Source organism: Trichoderma aggressivum (genome assembly GCF_033847375.1).
Source record: "Trichoderma aggressivum f. europaeum strain CBS 100526 chromosome Unknown scaffold_019, whole genome shotgun sequence".
NCBI classification, from domain to species: Eukaryota; Fungi; Ascomycota; class Sordariomycetes; order Hypocreales; family Hypocreaceae; genus Trichoderma; species Trichoderma aggressivum.
The window spans coordinates 16,594-38,789 of record NW_026946385.1 but is presented as its reverse complement, the minus strand read 5'-3'; the positions used below and the strand labels follow the sequence as shown (position 1 = coordinate 38,789).

General features: G+C 52.5%; 5 protein-coding genes across 5 annotated transcripts; 3 read left to right on the top strand and 2 right to left on the bottom strand.

Moving 5' to 3' along the window:
• Positions 1–1,212: 1,212 nt before the first annotated feature.
• On the bottom strand, positions 1,213–3,195 carry Triagg1_5390 (uncharacterized protein; the record flags this gene model as incomplete). Its single annotated transcript, XM_062899899.1, has 3 exons — positions 1,213–2,463; positions 2,534–2,947; positions 2,995–3,195. The coding sequence occupies 3 exons, from the start codon at positions 3,193–3,195 to the stop codon at positions 1,213–1,215; spliced, it is 1,866 nt and encodes a 621-aa protein (XP_062755511.1).
• A 3,071-nt stretch (positions 3,196–6,266) lies between these two features.
• Triagg1_5389 (uncharacterized protein) lies at positions 6,267–14,374 on the top strand (the record flags this gene model as incomplete). Its single annotated transcript, XM_062899898.1, has 5 exons — positions 6,267–8,883; positions 8,949–9,346; positions 9,425–9,902; positions 9,958–14,267; positions 14,342–14,374. 5 exons carry the CDS (start codon positions 6,267–6,269, stop codon positions 14,372–14,374), a joined length of 7,836 nt encoding a protein of 2,611 aa, XP_062755510.1.
• Positions 14,375–14,932: 558 nt separating this feature from the next.
• On the bottom strand, positions 14,933–15,238 carry Triagg1_5388 (uncharacterized protein; the record flags this gene model as incomplete). Its single annotated transcript, XM_062899896.1, has 2 exons — positions 14,933–14,979; positions 15,055–15,238. The coding sequence occupies 2 exons, from the start codon at positions 15,236–15,238 to the stop codon at positions 14,933–14,935; spliced, it is 231 nt and encodes a 76-aa protein (XP_062755509.1).
• A 503-nt stretch (positions 15,239–15,741) lies between these two features.
• Triagg1_5387 (uncharacterized protein) lies at positions 15,742–17,356 on the top strand (the record flags this gene model as incomplete). Its single annotated transcript, XM_062899895.1, has 4 exons — positions 15,742–15,883; positions 15,996–16,037; positions 16,175–16,872; positions 16,943–17,356. The coding sequence occupies 4 exons, from the start codon at positions 15,742–15,744 to the stop codon at positions 17,354–17,356; spliced, it is 1,296 nt and encodes a 431-aa protein (XP_062755508.1).
• A 2,410-nt stretch (positions 17,357–19,766) lies between these two features.
• Positions 19,767–22,104, top strand: Triagg1_5386 (transcriptional regulator family: Fungal Specific TF; the record flags this gene model as incomplete). Its single annotated transcript, XM_062899894.1, has 5 exons — positions 19,767–20,420; positions 20,483–20,563; positions 20,631–21,214; positions 21,288–21,452; positions 21,510–22,104. 5 exons carry the CDS (start codon positions 19,767–19,769, stop codon positions 22,102–22,104), a joined length of 2,079 nt encoding a protein of 692 aa, XP_062755507.1.
• Between the last annotated feature and the right edge of the window lie 92 nt (positions 22,105–22,196).

The following is a 22,196-nucleotide window of genomic DNA, read 5'->3' as shown; positions in this document are numbered from 1 at the left end:
AGCTTACCTTTATATAATTTAAATTATATATAGAATTTTATATAAATATATTCTTAAAACTTATTTTTAAAACTTATAATTATTTTAAAAAAGCTAGGTTAATTTTTATTAATAATAAGAGAAAATAATTATTAATTAAAGGGAAAGAAACTTATAGGCGCTGCTTAAGCTTATTATTATTTATTAATATAGCTAGCTTTATAATACTATTATTATTTAGTAATTATAGCTTTATTAATAAGGAAAAAGTATAACTTTTTTATATTATAACCTCTTATAATTTAAAATAATTAAAGCTTAAGAGTAGTCTTTTATAATAGCCTTACTGCTTTTTATAATACTAGTAATAGTAAGTAACTTTTTTAACTAGTTAATTAATATAAGCTATAGTCTCTAGCGCGTTTAGTAGCTTAGTAATACTTTTATTTTAGGCCAGCCGCAGCCTTAAGCTTATTAATAAGCTAGTTAAATAAATCCCTTAACTTTAAGCTTTTTACTAACTTTAAGCCCTTTGCCTAAGGCTGTAATTAAGTTTATAATTAAGTTTATATTTACTATTAATAAGATTAAATTTAATAATTATTTTAATAAGCTTTTAAAATAGGCCTTATATTAGGCTGCTGCTATACTTTAGGGAAAAATATATTATAATTTTATATAGTATAGGGAAAAAGACTTATAAATAGTTTTTAATTAACTATAATAATATATTACTAACTTAATAATAATTTTGTAAAATTATAGTTTAATTATATATCTTTAATTTTACTATATAGTATACTAATTAAGGTAATATTGGAAGGAACGCTATATTAAATATGGCGTTAGGGTGTTAGATAACGAAGGTTGGGGTGCTAGATAATAATTCCCTTGAATAAAGGCACCTTGTTACAAACAGCAGTGAATGCTGGGACACGGAACATCACACGGGCAATCAGTTATTGTGCTCTAACAAGCAAATTTATCAATTATATAATACTCCTGTACAAGCATTCCGTCTGTAGAAACGTAGGACCGTGCAGTAGAATACAGAGTCAATGGCAAAATTCCATACTAAATCCGTGGCTTCACGCCCATGGTGCATGCCAAATACCCAAAACAAAAACAAGTCTCTCCTGGTACCGATCCATGAACCCTCGTACTTGATAATCTCATCGGCACATTATGGCCATTACTACAATAAAAGGAAAAATGATATGTGCTTCGAGATTCTTACTCGGAAAGCTCGGAGATGAACTCCTCAATCTCCTCCTCGACGAGGTCGTGGATCTTCTTGGCAAACTTCTCGGCCTTGGAGCCAAAGGTCTTGGCACCCTTGACGATCTTGCCAGAGACAACCTCGAAGTCACCCTCGATGGCCTCCTCGAGCTCCTCAATGGTGGCGGGGAGCTTGGCCTGCTTGGCCTTGGGCTTGGCGGTGTAGCTGCCGGCCTCGATGATCTGGCTGTAGTTGCTGCAGCCAGCACCGTTCCAGGCGAGCTTGTTGGGGGTGTCGGCGGGGATATCAGACAGGGTGCCGATGGTGGCGACGGAGATGATGTCCTTCTTGAGCTTGTTGGGGGTGATGGGGGCAACGGCAAACTCAGAGTCGGTGGCAGGCTGGAGAGACAGGTAGTAGGCCAGGAGACCGGCAATGTGAGGGGAGGCCATGGAGGTACCAGAGATGGTGTTGACGGCGTACTTGGAGCCGATCCAGGTGGACTGGATGCTCAGGCCGGGGGCGAAGATGTCAGTGCACTTGCCGTAGTTGGAGAAGTAGGCACGGCTGTCATCGAGGGCAGAAGCGCCGACGGTAACAGGCTCACTGGCAGCGGCGGGGGAGTAGTTGCAAGCATCGGCATTGTCGTTACCGGCAGCGACGGCGAAGTGGATGCCGGCCTTGACGGCAGCGTTGACGGCAGCGTCAAGCGCAGAGGTCTTGCCACCACCAAGAGACATGTTGGCGACGGAGCCCTTGAAGCCCTTTCGCTTGCCGTCCTTGGCCTGCTTCACGGCCTCTTGGTGAGAGATGGCGGCGAACTCGACGCCCTTGACGACATCGGACATGGTGCCGGATCCGTTGGATCGGAGCACCTTGACGGCGTAGACGTGGGCCTTCTTGGCCACACCGTACTTCTTACCAGCAACGGTACCAGAGCAGTGAGTGCCGTGGCCATTGCCGTCCTCGTCCTCGTCGCCGGCAGGGATGGTCTTTCCCCACTTGGCACGACCCTCGAAGTCGACGTGCTCAACGTTGGTACCAGTGTCAATGATGTAGGCATCGACACCCTCACCACCCTCGGCGGAGTAGAGGTACTTGTTGAAGGAGCCAAAGTTGAGGGTATCGCGGTGGGAGATACGAGCAAGACCCCAAGGAGCCTGCTTCTCGGTCTCGGGACTGCAAGAGTCCTCAACAATAATGTTGTCCTCGGAGCCGAGGGGAAGCATAGTGTGGACAATGCTGTCGCGCTCGATGTACTCGACCTGCAAAGTATCGTATTAGCGTTTGCTCACGAATCATGGCTGGAGCTAAAAAGGACACTGTGAAACTTACATCCGGGTGATTCCGGACCTGCTCGATGGTGGACTCGTGGAAGTGGCCAGCGTAGCCCTTAAAGCCGTCCATCTTGAAGGTGTGCTTCAGGCCGTCAAAGATGTCGTCTGAGCCGAAGATAGTGCTTCGCTTGCGGAGCTCGAGGCGCTCCTGCTCGCCGGAGCTGTGGACGTTCTGGAGCCAGTCGTGGTGCTTCTCGGCCTGAGCCTCACCAACGTGGTCCTTGAACTTGATGATGTAGGCATCTGGGATGGCATTGGCCTCCACGGTGCTGAGAACAGGGGCAGAGTTCTCGTGGATGGTGCCAATCTGGAAAGAGCTGGCCTGGGCAACAGCGGCCACAGAGAGAGCGACAGCAGTCCGCATCGTGACGTTGGAGATGGGGATTGAGATGAAAAACGGAAGAGTGTCAACCTGCGACAAACTAGACCTGAAAGACCGGAAAAAGGCAGCGGACAGACAAACTCCTGCTTCCTCCTGCACGGGACGCGACGATGAAAGATGGGGGAGATGAAAGATGAAGATGGAAGGGGGAGAGATGATGGAAGAAGAAGAAGAAGAGGATGGGCGAGAAGACGAGCGATGGCGCGGTAGATAAGGGCGGCGGCACGAGGCTCCAGTGCTGCCTCAGCGGGCGTGAACAGTGAGCCGCGGTGACGCATCGCTGTGGCCGGGGTCTTGGGGGTCCGCCCAACTAGGTTTAGCCCATCGTTCCCGGGGCGATGCGATAACGCAACGCTGAACCGCGCAGGTACTCAGCCTTGAACGGGCCGGTACAGTTGCGCTGTGGTTTGGCCGCGGAGGTACCTGGCGCCCTTGGTCGAGGGAGAAGAGGTACGCGGGCTTACAGTGTGGCTTGACCCCGGTCGAAAAGTATCAGCTACAGCCTCCAGAACAGGCACAGCGCCAAAAGTCACTACCAATTCCAAGGTTTGGCAGGCTTGCCATAAGATTGAGCGCTCATTTCATTTCGGAAGAGTCATTGTTCCGTCACGACTGTGTACGAGTACATTACATACTCGTACCAGGTAATGTATTCAACACCCGGGGTGCCAGACAATGGCCTCTGCTGGCTGCTGCTTCCTGACCGTTCCGAAGGTACGCGATGCGATGCGATGCGATGCGATGCCAATCTACGAAAACGAACAGCGCATCACCGCCTGTCTTGTCTCTCCGTCTTTGTGCCCCAGACCGAGCGAGTCCCTCGATGCCCTGTGGTTCCAGTTCCTTGCAGAGCAGCGGATGGAGGCCGCATCACGTAAGGCAAGGAGCTTGTGCCAGGTACATGGGCGCCGCCGGTCCCCTGAGACGGAAATCCCGGGCTGGCACTGTACGGGCGAGTGTCGTGTGCTGGTACCTGCGTGCTCGCAAGGAATACAGTCTGGTTGCTTCTGGCAAAGGACGCAAACGATACGCAAACGACCGGCGGACGGTCCAGGGATCGATTGGCATTCATTCAGGGGGCGCCCCTCGGCAGCTGATGCCCATCCATGACCATCCATGACTCTCCGTATCTACTGTACATACCGTTTCTCCGTAGCATCGCCAACGCAAGCAGCTCACAGCCTCCCCCAGCCTGCCAATCTGCCTCCTTGCTCTGCTCTCTCCCCCAGCTCAACAAGACGATAAGCCCTGCATTTCCCAGGCCACAGCGGTGCGCATCAGGGCCCATTCCCCGTCCTAAAATGCGGGGATAAATGTGGCCCCGATTGGTCGCCACTTCACCCGTTGATCCGCTGTGTCAAACTGGCCCGGCTCGTGCCTCTTGATCACGAGTCTCCCAGCCAATATTCCTCATGCCCGTTCGGGGAGGGCTCGTGACGGCGGCCAGGGAGGTATTTGCCAACGCTGGTCCAGTGACGCCGTGCTGATCAACGTTATTTACTTATAGCCGCGGCTGCATCTGGCTAGAGCCCGCTGTGCATGAGATGCGCTGTATTACAGTAGGTACTCAGTACAATACGGAGTAGGGAGGGAGGGACTGCTGGCTGATAGGTAGATTCGCCTCCCTTTCAAGATCAGATCCATCCATCCCATCCAGAACAGTTACACAGTGCTTCGTACGTGGGCGTCGTAAGCTAAAACGGGACGGTGCCATGTAGTGTAACGCCGTGTTCCCAATGTCTATTGTGACAGAAGCCACTTCTGTCCTTGTAGTGTATAATGCCGTACCGGAATCTCAGCAATGTTGGCTGCGTTGAACGTGAACAATGAATGACGTTGGATGCAGAGAGTTGGGTACCTAGGTAGGTAGGTAGTACACCAAGGCCGGCCAGGCACTTGGTAGCGGAACAAGGCCGTTTTCAGAATTAGGCAGGCGGTGCATTGACGTGCGCATGACTTGCGTGCTTATCGGCCTAGATGACCTCAAAATTACCCTATCGTCAGGTACCAGGTACAAGCAGGTATCACGGCAGCTTGGGCTTATTGCCGGGTACTTAAACCATCTTATTCGAGGCACGGTACGAGTACGACGGCTCGTTGACGGGGACAGGCATTTGATGAGCAAGTAATGGATGTGACACAGGGAGTGTCGAGAAGCAGACCTTGGCCGTTTCAGCGCGGCTACAAGTGCTGGGCCAGTGCTAACAAGCGGCTGCGCGAGTGCTTCCCGCGTCCCGTGCGAGTACTTACACACGAGTAGTACGACTCGATTGCCGTACTAACCTGGAATAATAATATGTAATCTCGTTGAAGCTGTTTGTCTTTGTGCTCGTACTCGGAGCTTCATCCAGCCCTTCATCAGCATAAAATGCCCCCCGAGTCCAGAGCCCCTTTCCATCTCAACGCTTCTCCTAACTTTGGCCCGTCGTATCCATGGCCGCGATCGGCCTGTCACTCTCCCCAGCATTGCTCCTAGAACAGGAATATTGTGCACGTGCGACTTGGGTCTGAGCTGAGCACTGCGTTCGCAACAATGGCTCCTTTTCCTTGCGGGCGTTTTATACATGCACAGGATGGAAGTTGCCTACCTAAGCTGCATAGAGGGAGTCATCATGGCAGCCTCTGCTGTTATCTGTACAGTAGGGAGCGTCCGGATAACCAGCTTAATGCCCAACGTCAGATTGGATCTGTTATCGTCGTTGACCATTTTGCCTCTCCCAGCAAACAATCCATAACTACAGCGTTGCCGTTGCCTGTACGATACCGGGTACTGTACGGAGTACTATATTGCATCTTACGAGTATACTAAGGTACGAGTATGCATGTAGGATTGACTCCTAAACTCGATGCCATCGAATCATGTCCGGGCCCCTTATCCACCAGCCACGGCGCGATAAGCACCACAACTGAAGCCTGCAGTCTAGTGGCTCGCGGCGGGGCTACTGCTGTGTCCACTAGCCGCAATGCCGAATCTCAGCCACCTTCAAGGCTGACGGCGGATTGGCTGGCAGGCTGCAACATCCAGAGCTGGGCAACAAGTGTCGAGATATCGCAGCAAAGCCGCCCAACCACGCCGGATATTGCTCTCACGCATTGGGAATATCGGTTCGACCGTTGCCTTGCCCTTTCATCGTTTGCATCTTCGTAGGGCTTCTCTCGCAGTGCCGCAGCGTTTCCATCGGCCCGCTGACCGCCGCCCCAAGAGCTTCATGCGCCCCGCGCCAGAGCTCCCAGCTGCTTGTCCATCTTGCCCTTCAATGCTGTTGCGGATAGTTGGCGGCCTGGACCCTTGACGGGCCCTGGAGGGCAACCTAAGGTATTGGAATGAGAAATCGGCCGACACGGGATCATGGCGACTCTTCCCACGCGATATCGATCGTCGACCTCGGCGTCAGCTACGGCGAACCCGAACCCGAAATACATACAAGTCTTGCAGACGCTGCTCGATGACCTTGGCCACCAACAGGCCTCTCGAAACGACGATGGCTACCCCGAAATCCCCAAGCTTGTCAAGAGCCTGCGAAACGTGGCCCAGTTGATAGCTTCCACCCCTACAGCTTCGAACCAAGATGCCTTTCGACACGCCGGCGGCTTTGAATGCGTCCTCGACGTCCTCCGCAGCTTTGCGGGCTACCATGACCCGCGGAAGCGGAACCAGGCTGAGATGATGTCATTATTCAAGCTGCTCGGTGCGTTCCTAGGCATCCTGTCAGTCGCTTTCCGAGACCACTCTGGGAACAAGAGGTTCTTCCGGTATCGAGTCGCAGGGGGCGGATGGGAGGCTCTCGAACAGATCATTGCAAGCATCGGTCTGGGAGGGGCGGAACCCGACGCTTGGGTTAGCTGTCATGTCTTTGGCAAGCTGCTAGCTTTCTCGCTGGACGATGAAGCTTTGGACCTGCTCTGCCAGTCTACCGCAAAGGCCCTGCGCGCAGATGTCGAATCCGAGACCGGCCCTGGCGATACCCCTGAAAACGACGCAGAGGATGCAGCCGACGAGCAATGGGATCTCGTGCTTGCGCGCTCCGTTGGGAACATTGGCCCGAGCGTGCGCGAGGTGGTTACGCCAAAGACGATAATACGTCATCCGGAGCTGCTCAGAGCTGTCGTGAGCTTCTGGCGTGCTATTCCAAGGTCGGAGAACTCGCCGCCAAGCCCGTCTTCCCTCATTGTTCTAGAGACAATCCTCAGTGCAGCATCCGTCTCGATATACAACCTTGCTGCCATACATTCGACCGGTGTTCTCTCTCAGTTCCTCGAGGCTGCCTTCTCCCCCGAATCTCACTTGGCGCGGGCTGAACATGAGACAGTCCTGGACTTGTGTCGATTGCTTATGCACCTTGGTGTGAACCAACCTGCCGATGTCCAGTTTCTGCTGTCGGCACCGGGCCCCGAGGCGGCCAACTTCTTCCTAGAGATGACGTCTAAATACACTGGCCCTCCCTTTTTCCAGTTTGACCTCTCGCTTCATGGCCATTCATCGCTCGAACTCCCGACCCTGGGCCGCCCATTCCCCCCTCAATCGACGGCTGGATACACGTTTGCGGCGTGGATACGTGTCGACTCGTTCGACCCAACTGCGCATACCACCGTCTTTGGCGTCTTCGATTCCTCCCAAACCTGCTTCGTGCTCATGTATCTGGAACGAGATACCCACAACTTTATCCTTCAGACTTCAGTCTTCTCCAATAAGCCTAGCGTGCGATTCAAGTCAGTAACGTTTCGTGAAAAGAAGTGGTATCACGTTGCCGTTGTCCATCGCCGACCAAAGACAATGTCGGCCAGCAAAGCGTCCCTCTACGTCAATGGCGAGTTTGCTGAACAGATTCGCTGCAATTACCCACACGTGCCCCCGCTTGCAAACGGCAGTACGGAAACATTTGCCTCGTTCAACTCCAATCAGAACAAGTACAACCCCGTCCAGGCATTCCTTGGGACCCCTCGCGATCTTTCGAATCAGAGCGGCTCAGGCCTTGTCTTTTCGAGATGGTCGTTGGCATCTGCCTATTTATTTGAAGATGTTCTCAGTGATGATTACATTGCGGTTCACCATGCGCTTGGCCCACGGTACCAAGGCAACTTCCAGGACACCCTAGGTGGCTTCCAGACGTACGAGGCGTCGGCCATGCTGGGCTTGCGGAATGAGATTGTGCATTCTGGTAAAGACGAGAACTCTGATATCCTACGAGCGGTGCGTGACAAGGCAAGCTCACTATTGCCGGAAGCAAAAATCCTGCTTGGCATTCTCCCATCTGCCACGTTTCCTGAGAATGTGCAATACATTGATACAGGTGTTCTCCGTGCTCTTCCTCGCGCATCTACGCGCAATCTTTTCCGCATGTCGAGCAAAGAAGCATCTCCGTTGGCCATAAATTGTGCTGTTCCAAGTCTCACGGATGCATTGTTTAGGCCACAAGGCATTGCCTCCTTCCGAGGGACCCCGATTGTGGCTGTTCCCTCTTACTTTGACGAGAACCTTTGGCGCCTGGCCGGCTTTACCCCATTGGCCCTGAAGCTCCTGGAAAAGGCGACAACTGTCGAAGAGACTATCCATGCTATCGAGATCATGTTCCATTGCATCCGCAGGAATTGGAGAAATAGTGAAGCAATGGAGAGGGATAATGGATACAGCATCTTGGGCATGCTCCTGCGGTTCAAGATCGGATATGGTTCTGGCGCTGCCAGCGAAAATACGCAAATCTCCCGGCTTTCAGCTTCCCAAGAGGACCGAGAAAGCCTTGCATTCCGGATCCTCAGCCTGGTGCTGGGCTTCGTCGGATATAATCATGCTGAACCCATTGAATCTTTCATCATCAACCCCTTAGCTTACCGCATCCTCCTGATCGATCTGGATATCTGGCGCAAATCAGGGCCGCGCGTCCAGGAGCTCTATTATAAACAATTCGTGACCTTTGCCGTTAACAGTAAACATCATGACTTCAACAGTAGGAGGTTGATACGTATGAGTGAGTAGCTTGGCCGCTTCCTCTTCTCAGAACCAACAGTGCATTCTAACCATTGCTTGCTCCAGGAATTGTAAAGCGGCTGCTAGATGCCATGAAAGGCGAGGCCATCTCTGAAGAAGTCGTGCCGCAGTTTATGGGAGCATTTGAAGCGCTTGTTAGATCGAACCTGAGCCAAGAAGTCATGAGATCCTTGTCACTTTTTATTACGTACGCCTTTCATTTACCCGCTTCGACAGGGTCACGAACTCCGAGGCCGTTTTTGAACACTTCGCGGTCTAGCACGCCCGGTCCTTTCAAACGGGGGGCTGCGGATGGAGGCGACGGCAATGGTCTATCTCATGGTACAAGAACCGTATCGAAAAAGCAACTTGGAACCAAGGTTCTCAGCCTCTACTCTAGAATTCTCTGCGAGAAAGGCAACTTTAACAACATCAAGAAGTTTGCAAAGACAGTTACGAATAAGGTGAGACAGAAGCTATTCTCCATCCAAACAGCATGCAGCGGCTCAGGGTTGTTTTACTGACATTTTGATTTCAACTAGTGGCTCTTGTATTTACTTGCCGATGATGACTCTGAAACTGTCGTGCATGGGTGCAAAATCCTCGCTCGCCTCCTTGTTGTCCATGGATCTGCCTATACGTCAAAGTTTGCTGGTAAATCTGGCGGGTTTACGATCATGGCAAGCCGACTGAAGAGATTCTGGGATGTCCCCCCTCTATGGACGATTTGCTTCTGCATCTTGTTTGGGCAGGACGTGGCCGATGTCAACTTTGATAGCAGGGCTGACTTCCACACCCTGGCTGAAAAGTTTGACAAGCGCAAGGTTGTCTACCCCGAGTCGCTGGTTATCATCACATCGATGCTGCAGCATGGCTTAAAGGACGTGATGAAGTACCAAGAAGACCCGGATTCTCCAGCAACTAGTCTCTCACCATCCCACGCATTATCTCGACCCAGCTCTGCCTATGACTCTAGGCCTAGGGCGAGCTCAGATCTTGTCAGAGCTGTGGAACCTAGGGGTAAGTGCATTCCTTCGTGTCCTTCAGAACGACTATTTTCTGACCAAATTTGCAGTAATACTCTCCCGAGAAAGCGTGGGGGCACATGCCGGCTTCCTTAAAAGTGCTATTCAAGTTTTGCGAAATCTCCACGAACGGTCAGCCGAATTCCGAGACTTTGCTCTGTCGTCCGAGTGGATTCGTTTACTTTTGGCGGCTTTGTATCCGGTCATTGTCAGTGCTGATGCTGTCACTCCTGACGTGGAGTTGAACTCTCGAGACTCTGCTCTCACTTTTGAGGGCAGCGATGTCATTATCCGACCCATGGGCGGTAGCTCTATGCCGGCACCCATTGTCAGGACGACCAACATCGATCTCGTACCATCGCCACAGTCGACGCCGCCAAAGGGAACACCTCTCAAAAGAGCGTCATCATTCGTTCTCCTGACTGCCCAGAAAACCGCGTCAGAGGCAAAGCTCTCCATACCCCTGACAAAACCTCCGCCTCAACAGCAAAAGATTATCGGCGGCAGCGCCGGCGATGCCATTGTGGATGGGATCGCGGACTTGGTAATGCACGTCTTCATGGACCAAATCTTCGTTCGCAAGGAGTTTTCGGGATTCGGTCTCTTCACCAAAATGCCTCCTGGGTTTCAGGAGCATCAGGCGTACTTTGAATCATACATCTTGAAGAGAGCGATTGCCGATGTAACGCATGTAATCCAGACGAGACGCGAGGGAATATGCGAGCCAAGGATTTTGACAAATCTTGGCCGGCTTTGTACCCATCTTTGTGAAGCAATCTTTGAAGGCTGGTTCCTAAACGGAGCAGAAGCCATGATCGACTTCAACGGTATGCTCTTGGAATTTCTGCAGAGGCCCGAGATTGCGGGATTGAAGAGCGTTCGTCTGTGCAGCCCAGCCATATCGACAATTCGCAGCTGTCTCTTGAGGACTATCTTGCTCAAGCTTTCAGATTTGGACAGTCGGGAAACCTCAGAGGCCGAGGCCAAGGAGTTTATGAACAAGCTAGCCTACTGGCAGATGTCTATCTTGGGTTGTTTAGGGGCCGATGACGAGTATCTGAAGCTGTTTTGGTATCAGCTTTATACCAAACTCATAGACGATAAAGCCTCGATTCGCGGCGCCGCTGCCAACTTTCTTCGCATCATTCTCGTGCAAAAGCCCGAGGAATCCATTGCATTGATTCGATCGTCTTCTGCACCCGAACAGCGGCAGATTGTTCGCGATTTTGAAAAGTTGACAGAGATTGACGACGAGTCATTTGTGCTTTGGGTGGACAAGCATAGACCAGCGTTGGACATGCTCTTTTTTGGCGGCATGTCAAAGACGTGGGAAGATTTTGTCAGCGGCGAGAACCATCGCACTTTTGAGTCTGCGAAATCACGCCTGGCAAAACGCAAAGACAAGCTAAAGACTTGGAACATAGAAGTGGTCGGAGCGGATAGAATTCTTGTCAACCATGAAATCGGTAACAGCGCGTGGATGAAGAGCATCTACAACGCCGAGTATTTCAAGTATCAGCGTTTAATGCAAGACCAGCAAGATGATTTGGCTTTTCTCACGGCGGGCTATAGAAAGATGGAGCGAGATCTGCAGCGGCCCGGGGCCGTGTTCAGCATATCCACGGCGCCAAAGTGGAAGCTGGATCGAACAGAGGGTCGAAACCGCATGCGTCTGCGTCTTCTCCCAGACTACCCAGTTGGCGAGGACAGATATCAGCCCAAGGCCAAGGGCAGTCTGCCATCGAACAGTGCTTCTTCTGCTACAACTCCTACTAACGCTTCTGGAGCTAATTTGAGCGCCGCCCCTGTTTCACGAGACCCGGCTGCCCCAGGGAGCCGGCCCCCTACGCGATCCAGCGCCGTTCTAGATGGCGTCAATGATAACGACTCAGCGTCTCTTACCATGGAGCCTGAATCGGTCTCCGATAATCCCGAGCCTGGGCTCACGGCAGAGGATGATTTTGAGCTTGTCGATGACCCCAACGAGCCAACCGAAGGCGATGAGAACTTTGAAGATAAAAACCGCAAGGTCATGCGGCGTTTGGAGCACGGCGATCAAGTGCAGGCCGCGTACAACATATCTCGCGTCACGGGCCTCGAGGCCAGTGAAGGCCTTTTGATAGTAGGAAAGGACGCACTGTACATCATGGACAATGTGTTCCAGTGCGCCAACGGCGACATCGTAAACGTGTGGCAGGCACCGCCAGAAGAGCGTGATCCGTTTACCCAAATCGTGACCGGTGCCAAGACGCTCGAAAAGCGGCAGAGTGCTGGCGGCCGAGAGCAAGAGTCAAGACATTGGAAGTGGCAGGATGTGATTAGCGTCTCGAAACGCCGGTTCCTCTTCCGGGACGTTGCCATTGAAATCTTCTTCACTGACGGCCGAAGCTATCTCCTTACCACCATTAGCACTGGGCTGAGAGACGGCTTATTCGCGAAAATGTCGAGCAAAGCACCGCATACCAGCGCGGCACATACGCTGCCGAATCCAGAAGATGCGTGGAGATTTGACATGCTCAAGGGGTTTGAGGACTCTCCGCAAGGCCTGGGATCCCGGCTCGGCACGCTGTTTAACGCATCGCCGTGGACTTCCATCATGAAGCGGTGGCAGAGGGGAGAGATTTCCAACTTTCACTATCTCATGGTGGTAAACACCATGGCTGGGCGGACCTTTAACGATTTGACCCAGTATCCAGTCTTTCCGTGGATCCTTGCCGATTACACCAGCGAGGATCTCGATCTGGAGGATCCGAAAACGTTTCGAGACCTGTCAAAGCCCATGGGTGCCCAGACCGTCAACCGCATTCAAGGCTTCATCGACACTTATAGTGCGCTTGAAGAGATTGGACAGACGCCATTCCACTATGGCACCCATTACTCGTCAGCCATGATTGTCTCGTCGTATCTCATCAGACTGCCGCCCTTTGTACAGTCTTATCTACTTGTTCAGGGAGACAGCTTTGATCACGCAGACCGGCTGTTCCAATCGATTGGCGACGCTTGGACTTCGGCGTCATGTAACAACAAGACGGATGTCCGAGAACTGATTCCCGAATTCTTTTGCCTCCCCGAATTCCTGACAAACATCAACGGATACGACTTTGGGCGTCGGCAGAGCAACGGCGTTCAGGTTAACAACGTTGAGCTGCCTCCGTGGGCCAAGGGCGACCCCAAAATCTTTATTGCCAAGCATCGCGAGGCGCTCGAGAGTCCGTACGTGAGCGAGAGCCTGCATAAATGGATTGATTTGGTATTTGGATTCAAGCAACGAGGCGAGGCGGCGGTGGAGAATCTCAATGTCTTCCACAACCTCTCCTACGCTGGCTCGGTCGACCTCGATCAAATAAAGGACGTCAACGAGAGGGCGATTTCGGCTGGCGTCATTCACAATTTCGGCCAGACGCCGCACCAAGTGTTCCAAAAGCCTCACCCGCCGCGAGAGCAGCTCAAGTCGTCTGTCAAAAGGCTGGACACGGCCATATTCTCCTTGGTGTGCTTGCCGAATCCGCTGCTGGAGAGCCACGAGAGGGTTTCCACACTCATCTATGCGCCAAAGTTGGACCGCCTGCTGTGCGCCTCGCCATTTCGCCTCAACCTCCCGCCATACGACAAGTATCTGGAGTGGGGATATGCAGACAACAGCATCCGCTTCTTCTTTGCCGACAACCGCAGGGCGGCCGGTCTGTTTGAGAACCTTCACATTGGCCAGATCTCGTGCGCGGCCTTTGCCGACTCCAAGACGCTCATCACTGCGGGAGAAGACTGCGTCGTGTCCGTCCATGCTCTGCATACGGCACCGGGCAAAGCGGTGGAGCTGATTCCCAAATCGAGCCTCTTTGGTCACAAGACGCCGGTGACGGCCATTGCGGTGGGCAAAGCCTTTAGCACGTTTGTCACGGCCTCGTCGGATGGGCAGGCTTTCCTGTGGGATCTTAACCAACTGTCCTTTATTCGCAAGCTGCCTCTTGTGCGCCACGTGGAGTGCGCGCAAATCCACAACGTGTCGGGCGATATCATGCTATGCTCGGGACCTAACGTGCTCCTGTACACTCTCAACGGCGGCCTGATCCTGGAGCAAAACGTTTGCTCCGACTCGGAGGACTATGTTCACTCTTGTGCCTTTTACGAAGGCGCCGGCAACGAGTGGCTGGAAAACTACCTCATCTTTACGGGACACCGCGGAGGCATCGTCAACGTATGGCGCAAGAGCGTGGTGGGTGGGAAATGGACTTTGGAGCGGCTGCGACGGCTAGATCATATTGATTACACGAGCGACAAGGGAGAGAACACGGCGGCCGGCATCACTTGTATTAGCCCGATGCCAATGTGTGTCTACACTGGAGACGATGATGGGCGAGTAGTGAGTTTTAATCTTTTTGCATTTCAGAGGTGACTACGATTGTTCTTTTTTTTTTTACTAACGATGACATACAGTATGAGTGGAATTTCGCCGGCAGAGACAGGTAGAGCCTGAGCATGCCTCGCCGAACGTCTGTAAGAAACATTCGTCGCGCCGTGTCGCGGTCTGGATGAAATGAATATTTAGAGAGAGAGAGAGAGCGAAGAGATAAAGGGGGATGGTGTTGATTTTTCCTTTTGTGTGGGTAGCGATGCTTCAACGGCCAGTCGGGGGAAGAGAGAGAAGAATAATTAGATTTTTTTTAAAAGGGGCGCTCAAAAGGTGGACATTGCATGCTGTAGCGAGAGAAGGTGAAGAAGAAACTTTTGGATGGGGCATCAAAGTAGGAGGGAAGAAAGAGAGCGGATTTTTGTAATTTGCATCAATTGTTTGAATTTAGAGCCTGAAGATGTCTACCCCCTGTGCTCTTTTTGCCCTTTCTCCTCCTCGTTTGTGTGTTTTTATATGATTTGAGTAATGTCGTGGCTGTTGTGTGTTTATGGATGTTATATACAGGGACTTTTTGCGTCTGCAATTCCAGCCCGTTCCTTGTTCCTTTTTTATTTATTTATTGACGAGATGCAGATTTCCCCGATTGGCTTTCGTCTTGGATGGAGTAGCGTTTTTTATTTGTCGTCGTAGCCTGTCACTTGTTTCCGAGGACCAGCGGGAACTGTACAGCAGAGGTTAGTGAGAATACACACACACACTCCTCCGCAAGTGCCGATTCATTGACGGGCAAACGTACCGGGATAGGTGACGGGGACGGGCGCAGGGTCGACGTCGCCGAGCATGTGGCGGATGGGAGGGACGATGGGCATGAGGGCCGGGCCGGTGGCGCCGACGACGACGGACCAGAAGTAGGCGGGACGTTCGCGGGCTGCCCAGGCGCAGTACTTGAGGGGCTGCGACCAGAAGAGGGGAGAAGACATGGTTGAGGCTGGATTCGGCGATCAATTGAGCTGGAGTTGGTGAGGGATCTTTCGCTGTAGAGATGGATGAGGAGATGGGGGAGAGTAGAGCGGGATAGAGGGCGTAACGTACCGAGTTTAGCGGGGGTTGAGTGGCTGCTGAGGTTGGGGGTTGCGAGATATCAGATATCGTGGGATTTGAGTGACATGAGGTTTCGATTCAAAGGTCGTGATGCTTTGCTTGCTTCGGCTTAACCGCGGCAAAAGAAAAGCTAGCTTCAGCTTGTACCTTTGTACACTCCGTAACTGATTGCAGTGAAAGTGACGAACTGCCAAGCCAAATCTGTCTGTGCTGGGGCCCCACAGCGGGTAACGTAGCGAACGAGGCTACGTATCCCCAAGTGTCTGTTACTTGTGGTACTTGCAGCAGCTTGTGGGAAAGCTCTGGATTCGCACTTTAAACATTGTCCCTTTGTCAACCACATTTTGTTTTTATTCTGTTCAATCCGCCGCTTTTTCTTACCATGTGGTCGCTTCTGAGCGTGGCTGCGGCGCTGTTTGCGGCGGCTGCTTCGGCGGTTAGCACGGGCGGGAGCCGGTTGTTGGTGGTGCTGGACGATGTTGCTGAAAAGGATACGTATGGCCAGTTTCTGGGGGATCTCACAGGTGTGTTTTGTTGTTGTCGATTGGATTGGGCTTGGGGAGCTGGAGCTGGAGCTGGAGCTTGGATTGGAGTGAGAGATTGGGAATTGGAAACCGACTGACTGATTGCAAACAGCGCGAGGCTTTGATGTTTCGTACGAGACGCCGCGGAGTGAAGGTCTGACGCTGTTCCATCTTGGCGAGAGGAAATACGACCACCTGCTATTCCTGCCGTCCAAGGTCAAGGGCATGTTTGCTCTCTACATCTATATCTACTTATCAATGGCTTGCTGACTCCAATTGCTTTGCTTGCAGGCCTCGGTCCAAACTTGACCCCCAACCGTCTCGTCGACTTCGTCAACGCTCGGGGAAACATTCTGCTTGCGCTGTCCTCCACCGTTCCCACATCTACCTCGCTCGTCTCTCTCCTGTCCGAGCTCGACATTTCCCTGCCCATTGAGCGCACCGGCACCGTCGTCGACCACTTCAACTACGATGCCGTTTCCGCTGCCGAATCCCACGACGTCCTCGTCCTCGATGCGCCCTCCAACGTCCGCCCCGGCCTAAAGTCCTACTTTGAGGTGCCCGGCGGTGTCTTGGCCTTCCCCCACGCCGTTGGCCATGTCCTCGGCGCTGGACCTTTGCTCACGCCCGTTGTCCGCGCTCCCGCCACTGCTTACACCTATAACCCCAAGGAGCAGGCCGAGGTGCTTGACGCCGATGACCTGTTCGCCGCGGGCCAGCAGCTGGCGCTTGTGTCGGTGGTGCAGGCGCGCAACTCTGCTCGCGTGACTGTCCTCGGCTCTGCCGAGATGCTGCAGGACAAGTGGCTCGACGCAAAGGTCACCAAGGTGGGCGGTAAGAGCGTCAAGGCTGACAATAAGGAGTTTGCCCGACGGGTGGCTGGCTGGACGTTCCAGGAGATTGGCGTCCTGCGAGTCAACAGCATCGAGCACCAGCTTCGGGAGTCTGAGGAGCTCAACCCCGAAATCTACCGTATCAAGAACGATGTGGTGAGTTTGCACATCAAGTCCTGCTGAAGCATATCGTATCCCATCTTGGCTGACCATCATCATCATCTAGTCTTATGCCATCTCTGTGTCCGAGTACAGCTGGGACAAGTGGGTTCCCTTTACCCTTCCTGAAGACGACGTTCTCCAGCTCGAGTTTTCCATGCTTTCCCCCTTCCACCGCCTCAACCTGGCCCTCACTGGCACCACTGACGATGCTGCCGTCTACGGCGCCTCCTTCACTCTTCCCGACCAGCATGGAATCTTCAACTTCAAGGTCAACTACAAGCGCCCCTACCTCACCTATGTCGAGGAGAAGAACACCGTCAGCGTGCGCCACTTTGCGCACGACGAGTGGCCTCGCAGCTTCGTCATCTCGGGTGCCTGGCCGTGGATCTCCGGCATCGGCGCGACGGTCTCGGGCTTTGTTGGCTTCTGCGCGATATGGATGTATAGCAAGCCCGTGAGCAACAAGAAGAAGAACTGAAGAGTCGCAAGGGCATTAGCATGGCATTGGGTGGAAGGTATGAAGAGATTGGCGAAAGACACGCCCTTGTGAGAGAAGTAGGGTGCTGTAGATTTTTTTTTTTTTTTTTTCATGTACGATTTGCAATCTGGCGGGCCACGAAATACCCATGGATGGCACACTGAAATCCGCCGGGGGATGGGAAGATCTTTACGAGTAGAGTAGAGACTTCGAAAAAAAAAAAACAGACGAGATGGAATAGAATTTTTTCGCGCTTTGAAGAGGCTCACATGGCTGGTTGTGCGTGATCTTCTCGAGAGTGACTGACCTGTGTCAAGAATCATAATGTTCCCATTCATCCATCGTCCTATCCTTGCTGAATGCTCTAGATGCCTATCAAATTGAATGCCATTCATCCATCTACCCTTGATGAATGCGAGCTAGATGACCATCAAACTGCAACAAAGAAAAGTCATTCCACGAAACAAGACCAAGTGAACAAACATGGCACCCTCAGATTAGCTCTCTTAGGTTCTCATCGGCAACGCGCAGCCACGGGCTTTTCACACCCGCTGCTGTTGTCTGCAAATTTGGCTTTTTGGTCCTTGAATCATCACCAGGTGGTCTCAGTTTGTTCACATGAAACAAGAAGAAAATATACCAGTCGAGTCCCCCCTTCTTTCTCCCCAGATCACTTGCAGCCAATGCACCATCTGTTCTGTTCCGAACCTCAAAGGAAAATCCCATCTGTTGAACCACACTCAGCCTGCTCCGATTGAAAACTATACCCCACAAGGGGAACAAAGAATCACGAGTCTGTTGAGCCTTTTGGTCGAAGTGACCGAAGAGGCAGAAGACTTCTTCGAGGTGCCAAGGTGTCGGTCATTGCGGCTACTGCGAGGGAATATCAACAAACGGGGATTTTACACAAGGAACCGACAGGACAAAGAGGAAAAACACAAAGGAAAGGAAGCGAATAGGAAGAAGAAGGGGAGGGGGAAAACTGGTGCTCGCTCAGATTTCTGTTCTTGGGAGGCGGACAGGTGCCAACGGTTTGTTTCGGGGGTGAGCCAGAACCGAACCAGGAGGCGTTCCCTTGTCTTGTGTGAAGAGATATCATCACCGCGAGCAAAATCGGATGCCCAATCCGCGGGGGGAGGCAAACGGGTAGATAGAGGGCAGAGGCAAGGGAGTTTGAAAAGAGTTTTGAAGAAGAAGTTTTGGGGGGAGAAGCGGAGTGGAAGCTACGATATGGAAAGCGAGGCGAGGCGAGGCGAATTTGGGGGGAGAGTTTGAGTAGCACGGGCTGGTTTTGGGTAGAGCACGGGTTGAGATGGGCAGGGAGGAGGGGGGGAGAGTGGTTTGAGCAAAGTAGCATCGGGCATCAGCAGCAAGAAGAGAACAAAGAGGTGATGAGAAAGTTGGGAACAAAGTTGGGGAGAAGGCGGAAGAAAGGCTGCTGTGCGAGGGATGCGTGGTGATGAAGAAAGGAAGAAAGAAGAAAGAGGAAGAGTGGTGATGGGGAGAAGGCGTTTGCTTTATAGCAAGAAAAAATTTGGTTCAAACCGGGTGCCGGGCAGGCGATTGTTCCGGGGCTTTTTTTCTCGACGGAACGCGGTGGAAGTGTTCAGAAGTTTGAGCAGCTTCACTTTGTGTGTTGCCAGCTGGCGATGTGAAGGAAAAGTGAGGCGTGGTTGAGATGGCCGTTTGACAGCTGCCACGCAGGTTTTTGGTGTTGAAAGGAGGTGAGTTGGGCGCGGGGATTTGGGGACGCGCTTATGGGGGTTTTAGCGCTGTGGGAGGGTGGGATTGGGGGCATGCAGGTACCGCGAGTGGCAGGGATTTAGGGGGAGGAGCTAGCGCTGGAGGGAACTGTGGGTTTGGGGGGGTTTTAGGCGCGATGCCGCCTGTCAGTTGAACAGTGAGTGAGGCTGGAGTCTGGCTGGTTGGAAGTCATTGAAGCTGCATATTTGGGGGGTTTTATTTGGGGTGGTGATGGCTTCAAGGGATTGGAAAGAGTCAAGATGATGTGATTCAAGTATCTAATTCAGCTGATCATAGACCTCGTAGAGAATTGACGACAGAAGCGCATCAAGTCACTGTTGCGATATCGTTGTTGAACCCCAGTTAGTCAGCACCGCCTCCCGGCAAAAGTTCATGTGCTCTTCAGCCACCGGCCATGGCAAGGCAATAGCGTCACGATTCCATTCCCCTTCTGGACTAAAATGCCTGGCAGCCCTCGACTCGGTTTGTATCCGACAATGCTGGACTCTTTCAACCTCATCGATACTGATTCGCGGTTGTTTCGGGGCCTCGGTTCCATCCAGTCGTGATCCATTCATCTGTGCTGAACAAGTCCACTTGCGCGTTGAGACAGACAGACAGACAGACAGAGAGAGAGTCAGACAGAGAGCCAGAGATCGGAGAGAAGATGGCCCATTCAGATGAGCAATCTGTATCGTCGGCCACCATCCACCTCGTCGGCAGGAAAAAGAAGCGCGCCTCAAAGGCCTGCTCGTGCTGTCGGACTCGCAAGATCCGCTGCGATGTGCTCAAGACGGGCGTTCCCTGCACAAAGTGCCAGCTCGACGGCTTCGAGTGCGTCGTCCAGGCTCGCAAGAAGAGGCGCGGCAAGAATGACATGGACAAGCAGTCGCCGTCGTCGGGCCAGGACTTGACCATCACCGGTGCCGCAAGGCCGTCGTCGCCTCGCTCCATCCCGCCGCACGCCATGCTTCACCAGGTCCCTCACTATCCCTTCTTCCGCAGCTTTGCCTTGGACAGCCAGCCGTCTTTGCTGGCCGTCTCACAGGATCCCCGTCGGCTCTCGGGGTCCATCAAGCATTCCAGGTTGGATGAAGAGGATATCCAGTATCTCAAACGGAAAGGCGCCCTCAGTCTTCCGCCAAAGGGAGTCATGGACGAGTTTATTTCCAACTATTTCCAGCTCTTCCACCCGTTCTTCCCCATCATCGACAAGTCCAGTTTCCTGGCCAGCTACTACCGAAGTGATCGTGGTGCTGCATCTCTCTCACAGGGCCCAAGTATATTGCTTCTTCAGACCATACTATTCACGGCCAGTGCGGTATGTAACCACTCAGCAGTCGAGAAGCAAGGCAGTGGGTGTGCTTACTGAAGCCTTCATAGACGGTGCCTATAAATGTCGTACGAGACGCTGGCTTCACGACTCGAAAGGAGGCGAGAATCGCACTCCACAAAAGAGCACGGGTGAGTCTCCTTCAAGGTCAAGTTATTAGCATCATGTCCGTACTTGTACTTATACTCGTACTCGTAGTATCTGTACGACTTTGATTTTGAGTCAGACAACATCACAAACATCCAAGCGCTCCTTCTAATGAGCCACTACTACCCGTCCATGGTTGAGCAAAAGCACACTTGGTTCTGGATTCACCAGGCCATCAGCCTCGCGCAAGGAGTTGGCCTGCACCGAAATGCTCCCCAGGAGCCTCAGCGCAAACTTTGGGCAAGGTTATGGTGGGCGTGCCTGGTCAGAGACAGGCTCACCACGCTCGGCACGGGACGCCCAATGCACATCAACAGCCTGGATTGCACAGTTCCAATGCTCACGCTCGACGATCTCAAGGAGGATGGCGATAGCGAAGATGACCAGACAGTCAAGGAGTTTTTCATTGAGTTTGTGAAGCTTTGTCAGTACATGGAAGGGGTGCTGTCGCTCCCTCATAACATCGCTACGGAACCAGGATCACTGGAGGAGCAGATCGGCCTCTGCGAGGATACCCTTCAGCACTGGCGTCTGAATCTAGTCCCCAGCGCGAGGCTGCACGAAGAATCTGGGAGGGATTTTGACAAACGGGGCATCTGCACTCTCTACAGGGCGCTCCTACATCTCATGTACAAGTGAGTCCATCCAGATCCCTGATCTCTGCATTTAGTCTTCTCTCAAATCATCGATATAGCTAACGTGTCAAAGTATTGTCGTCATCGCTCTTCACAAGTCACATCAGGTTTTGGACGAGAGCCGCCCTAGCGGTGCACAACCTCCACTGCCAAAAGTTCAAGCAGCCGCCGAAGACTCGACCCGACTGGCTGGCGAGCTCGTCAAATTAGACCTGATCAAGTATTGTCCGACAATATGGTAACTGCTTCTGTTGCGCCCATGCTACGAGCTGAACGTGGGCTAATGCTTTCGCAGTGTAACAGCTATCCTGCCGCCGCTCATTGTTCATCTTCTCATGATGCGATCCTCGCCAGACCCATCTAGCAGGCAGCCCCATATCGACAGATTCAACAAGTGTATGGGGCTGCTGGAACAGCTTGGCGATATCTATTGGCACGCGAGCTTCTATCACGACTTCTTCAAGCTTGCAGTCATGCATTCACAAGGACCGGCAGCATACACCAACGGGCAAGAACAAGACCCTCTTGTTGCATTTCTCAATGACCACATGCCCGTCAAGCTACCCGTTCTCAGAGGGACAGAACTCTACAGCCAAAACGCCAGTCGGCGGCGTACACCGGCGGGGGATGATGTCGAGGACAATCCTACAAAGCCTTCGGATACACCAAGCCGGGACGATGGCGCTGCTAATCACACGCCAATCGCGACGACTACTGCCGCTGCTCAGACCGGGTTTTTGGCTCCCACGACGCAAGCTTCCGTGCCTTATGAACTTGGCTCTGATGATTTGGGGCTTGGGGCCGTTGCCCTTCCAGACACCAATCTCCAGCTTTTCGAAGACTGGCTCGATGAGTATGGGTATTTTCACAACATCTTTCCATCTGCTTAAGAGTGCCTTGTTTTTGTGTGAGAGTAGCTCTTGAGCACCCCAGCGACTGGGTGGAGTGTAAGTGTCAGAGCGACTGCGAAAATACGAGATGC